This window comes from Hyperolius riggenbachi, unplaced genomic scaffold (assembly GCF_040937935.1).
Source record: "Hyperolius riggenbachi isolate aHypRig1 unplaced genomic scaffold, aHypRig1.pri scaffold_207, whole genome shotgun sequence".
NCBI lineage: Eukaryota > Metazoa > Chordata > Amphibia > Anura > Hyperoliidae > Hyperolius > Hyperolius riggenbachi.
This window is the reverse complement of record NW_027152418.1, coordinates 61,399-66,568: the sequence shown is the minus strand read 5'-3', so window position 1 is coordinate 66,568 and position 5,170 is coordinate 61,399. Positions and strand designations below refer to the sequence as shown.

At 49.7% G+C, this 5,170-nt stretch overlaps 1 protein-coding gene across 1 annotated transcript; it reads left to right on the top strand.

The window, feature by feature from the left end:
- The first annotated feature begins 2,219 nt into the window (after window positions 1–2,219).
- Window positions 2,220–4,799, top strand: JUNB (JunB proto-oncogene, AP-1 transcription factor subunit). Its single transcript, XM_068264889.1, has one exon. It carries the CDS (start codon window positions 2,327–2,329, stop codon window positions 3,182–3,184), a length of 858 nt encoding a protein of 285 aa, XP_068120990.1. The 5' UTR covers window positions 2,220–2,326; the 3' UTR covers window positions 3,185–4,799.
- The last annotated feature ends 371 nt before the right edge of the window (window positions 4,800–5,170 follow it).

Genomic DNA, 5,170 nt, shown 5'->3' with positions numbered 1-5,170 from the left:
GGGAGGTTAGTGTTAGGCAGAGCAGATGGGAGGTTAGTGTTAGGCAGAGGAGAGGGAATGTTAGTGTTAGGCAGAGGAGGGGGGAGGTAGTGTTAGGCAGAGGAGGGGGGTGTTACTGTTACGCAGGAGAGGTTACTGTTAGGCAGAGGGGAGGTTAGTGTTAGGCAGAGGAGGGGGATTTTCGTGTTAGGCACAGGAGAGGGGAGATTAGTGTTATGGAGAGGAGGAGGTTAGTTTTAGGGAGAGGGTGTTTGTGTTAGGCAAAAGAAAGGGAAGGTTAGGCAGAGGAGAGGGGTGTTGGCGTTAGGCAGAGGGTAGGCTGCACAGGAGAGGGGGAGGTTAGTGTTAGGCAGAGGAGGGGGTGTTAGTGTTAGACAGAAGAGGGGGGGGGGGTTAGGCTGAGGGGAGGCAGCAGAGGAGAAGGGGAGGTTAGAGTTAGGGAGAGGTTAAGGCAGAGGAGGGGGTGTTAGTGTTAGGCAGAGGAGAGGGGAGGTTAGTGTTAGGCAAAGGAGAGGGGAGGTTAGTGTTAGGCAGAGGAGGGGGGAGGTTAGTGTTAGACACTGGAGAGGGGTTAGTGTTAGGCAGAGGAGAGGGAGAGGTTACTGTTAGGCAGAGGAGAGGGAAGGTTAGTGATAGGCAGATGAGGGGAATTTTCGTGTTAGGCACAGGAGAGGGGAGATTAGTGTTATGGAGAGGAGGAGGTTAGTTTTAGGGAGAGGGTGTTTGTGTTAGGCAAAAGAAAGGGAAGGTTAGGCAGAGGAGGGGGGTGGTGGTGTTAGGCATAGGGTAGGCTGCAGAGGCAAGGGGGAGGTTAATGTTAGGCAGAGGAGGGGGTGTTAGTGTTAGACAGAAGAGGGGGGTTGTCAGGCAGAGGGGAGGCAGGAGAGGAGAAGGGGAGGTTAGAGTTAGGGAGAGGTTAAGGCAGAGGAGGGGGGTGTTGGTGTTAGGCAGAGGGGAGGCTGCAGAGGAGAGGAGAGGTTAGTGTTAGGCAGAGGGGGGGGGTCAGTGTTAGGGAGAGGAGGGGGGGGGGTGTTGTTAGGCAGAAGAGAGCCTGCAAAGGAGAGGGGAGGTTAGTGTTAGGCAAAGGAGAGGGGAGGTTAGTGTTAGGGAGAGGAGGGGGGGGGGTGGTGTTAGGCAGAGGTGAGGTGGCAGAGGAGAAGGGGAGGTTCGAGTCAGGGAGAGGTTAAGGTAGAGGAGGGGATGTTAGTGTTAGGCAGAGGGGAGGTTAGTGTTAGGCAGAGGAGAGAGAAGGTTAGTGTTAGGCAGAGGGGAGGTTAGTGTTAGGCAGAGGAGAGAGAAGGTTAGTGTTAGGCAGAGGGGAGCGGAGGCTAGTGTTAGGGAGAAAAGGGGGGGGGGGTGTTAGGCAGAGGGGAGGCTGCAGAGGAGAGGGGAGGTTAGCGTTAAGGAGAGGAAGGGGTGTTAGGCTGAGGGGAGGCGGCAGAGGAGAAGGGGAGGTTAGAGTTAGGGAGAGGTTAAGGCAGAGGATGGGGTGTTAGTGTTAGGCAGAGGAGAGGCAGCAGAGGAGACTTGGAGGTCACAGATTCTGAGAACGACAAAATTATTTTCACCCAACTAGGTCTCAGGGGACACCTGAACACACTAGATTTTCAATAAAACCTTAACACTACAAAGTTACAGTGTAACTCTCGCTAGTACTAGATTCTCAGCTTCTCATGGACAGTGTTCGGGGAAATCTGTGTAAAATGACAGCACTAAATGCACAATAATAATAATAATATATCAAGAGTCATGTAATTTGGCTAGACAGAGGTGTCACAGCTCACCTGACTCGCTGAAGCCCATCATAGTTTGAAAAGAACTGGTCTGTGGAATTATAATAATACTTATCCTGGTTCTTCTCACTCTATTCTTTCTCCCAGCCATTCTGCCTCTTCTCCTCTTTCACTCACAATTATGGCCTTTCTCAGCTCTGACCTGTCTCTCCCATGGCAACCCCATACTCCCTGACCTCGTGTTTGCTCCATTCCCCCAGGCTCTCCCAGCAGCAGCACCACTTCTCCCTCTCTCTCCCCCTCCCCTGCCTCCCCCTGTTTACAAGCAGCACGAGTTTCCTGGCAGTGACGTCACACGCCCGCCGCCTTCCCCCCCTCCCCTCCTGCTCACGCTCCCAGCAGCCGTGACGGCAGCAGGTGCTCTCCAATCAGCGGCCGCCGTCCTGCTTCCGGGGGGAGGAACCTGTGTATAAAGCCTCTGGCGCTTAGCAGAAAGCTGTCAGAAAGAACTTGAGCTTGCTGAGTGGCGGTAGCTGCTTGTAGCTGATTCACCGGCGCCTTTGTCACTCCTCTTCCCTACATCATCCGGTCTCATGTGCTCCAGGATGGAGCAGACCTTTTACCACGATGACTCACTGTTGTCTGCTTACTCAAGAGCAGAGGCAGGGCTGCTGAAGCCAAGCCTCCCTTCACTGAACGAGCCTTACAGAGCAGCCAAGCCAGATCTGTCTTATTACGCAGATCAGCCCAGCCTGAAGATGTCTGCTCCTGAGCTGGAGAGGCTGATCATCCACAGCGGCCCCGGGGTCATCAACAGCCCCAATGGAGGACAGCTGTACTACCGAGGTGGCACCGAAGAGCAGGAGGGCTTTGTGGACGGCTTTGTTCGAGCTTTGGATGATCTTCACAAGATGAACCGCGACGGTCCCCCCAATGTGTCCTTAGGGGGTGGCTCAGTGCCCATGAACGGAGGAGCTTCTCCGGGTAGCACCGTCGCCGCTGCGGCCGCCATGTACGGCGACCAAGCCGTGTACACCAACCTGGCCAACTACAACTGCTACCGACCACCTTCAACCACCATCAACTACCTGCCGCACAGCTACGGTGGTCCTCCTTTCAAGGAAGAACCCCAGACCGTGCCCGAAGGTGGCAGCCGGGATAGCACACCTGCCCCGCTCTCCCCTATCAACATGGAGGAGCAGGAGAAAATCAAGGTGGAGAGGAAGCGGCTGAGAAACCGGCTGGCGGCCACCAAGTGTCGGAAACGCAAGCTGGAACGCATTGCCCGCCTGGAAGACAAAGTGCGGGAGTTAAAGAACGAGAACAGCGGTCTTAGTGGCACCGCTGGGGCCCTTCGAGAGCAGGTGGAGCAGCTGAAAGTCCGGGTGAGAGAGCATGCAAGGCATGGGTGTCAGCTGCTTCTGGGGGCCAAGGGCCAGACAGTCTTCTGAAGATGCCAGAGTGTTCCAAGGTGTCCACCAGCAACCCCTCCTCTGAGCCCCTCACTTTCCAGACTGACTTTTAAACACTCAGGGGTGGAGGGGTCAAGAACTTTGCCCCGCCTGGGTTAAACCAGTGCAAGAACTGAGCCCGTGATGGGGTCAAACGTTACAAGAACTGAGCCCTGTGTGATTCCAGAGGGTCAACAACAACACTCTCTGGGTCTAGGCTGCAAGAACTGTGTTCTTAGTGGATGAAGTCGGAAAGAACTTTTCCCTGTATGGGGCTACGGTTTAAAACCTGAGCTCCTTATGGGTTCAAGAGGCAAGGACTGTACCCTGTGCGGGTCTTGACTGCAAGAACTGAGCTCTGTGTTAATGGGCAGGTCAAGGACTGAGCCTTGTGGGAGAGGGAAAAATGAGGCTTAGGCAAACTATAACCCCACAGCTGTTGTTGAATTACAAGTTGGGGCATCCTGGAGATTGTAGTTCCACAACAGCTGGAGTGTCATAGGTTCCCTACCTCTGTCCTAGATCTCTATCATTGGGAGAAGCATTCTGATGTTGGAGATGTGGGGTCTAGGATGCTATCTACAAGCACCCACTGATCATGATGATGCTGCTCCATCCCAAAACTCCAGAAGGACCATGTAGTGAAAGGAAACTTTTATTTTTTTTTTAAAGCAAGACTTTGCAAATTTGCTCTTCGTCTGTGGGGGACCAAAAGACCCAGCATGCCCTGACAAGCTGAGACCTATTTTTCCACAGGTACAGAGTCAGACTCGCTTAGTCTTGTCTCCTTAACCCCTCTGCTGCCACAGGGAAGTTGCCCAGCCCCTCTGTGGCAGCAGAAGGGTTAAGAACATGGTGACTAATCCCTTCCCTAGCACTTAATGTCTTCCTAATTTTGGATCATAAAATAGGGAAGCGAAGGTAGACCATGTGACTGTATAACATGTGACAAGGGGAAGGGTTGGGTCGCTTGGCACTGTGTGGCAAAGTGGCCGTACCATGCATTCCGAATAGTGATTTAAGACACTGATTGAACATCATGCACTGTACTGGGTATCTCTTACAGTAATGTTTGGGTTTAAACTGGATATATACTGTATGAAAATGACAGTAAACGAATGCAACTTATTATTTTTTTTTTTTTTTTTCCATTTTCAGTGAAGTTTACAGAGAAAACACCGTCAATCACTCCTGATCATCCATATTTGCCATCTGTTAGTCTGCAGACTCGTTGCTGGACATTGATTCTGCAGTTTCACAGCTTAGCAAAGTGATACCTGTTTCAGGAATTTTATATATATATATATGGGGGTTTTCTGCAGGTCTTGGGAATCCCCCTCTCGGTGTCAAGTATTTAAGTAGATAACGCAGTTTTATTTAAAGAACAATGCACAAAAAAGGTACTTTTCAGGAAGCTGGGAATTTCACAGAGTGTTTTTCTTGAAAGTGCTTTGTTAAGAAATGTAACAGAGAAAATATTTTTATGTTTTGAATGATAAAAAGTCTGCAAATGTATTTTTGTTTTTTATACTGCAATTGATGATGTGCTGTACAAAATGTTTTATATTTGTCTTGTTTCCGTATTTAAGTAAATAATATTGTTTACACTTGAAAAGTTTGTGTCTCTCGTCTTTTTATAAATTGATTCTATTTACTATCCAAAGGGCAAGACCGGTTTATGTCCAGGTCATCACATGAAATAATGCTTTACATAAATGTATGGTTTCACAGTTTCGTAAGATGAAATTTGGGAGCTGTTGTTTAATGAACAAGTGGCTGTCGAATGAATCCAGTTACCGGTCAGTTAAGCAGTAGCTCTTAAATTATAATTCTTTTATTTCTATGGCACCATCATATTCCATATCGCTGTACAGAGTGGTGAACAATCATAAATGGCACATAACACAAGATAATACATAATACAAGGTTTAATAATAAAAAGTGGTGGTACATGCATATGTCATATTTTTAAAAATGGGGTGTTTT

Bases quoted from the DNA above. Each gene is read 5' to 3' on its own strand.
- JUNB (XM_068264889.1), top strand. From the start codon at position 2,327: ATGTGCTCCAGGATGGAGCAGACCTTTTACCACGATGACTCACTGTTG.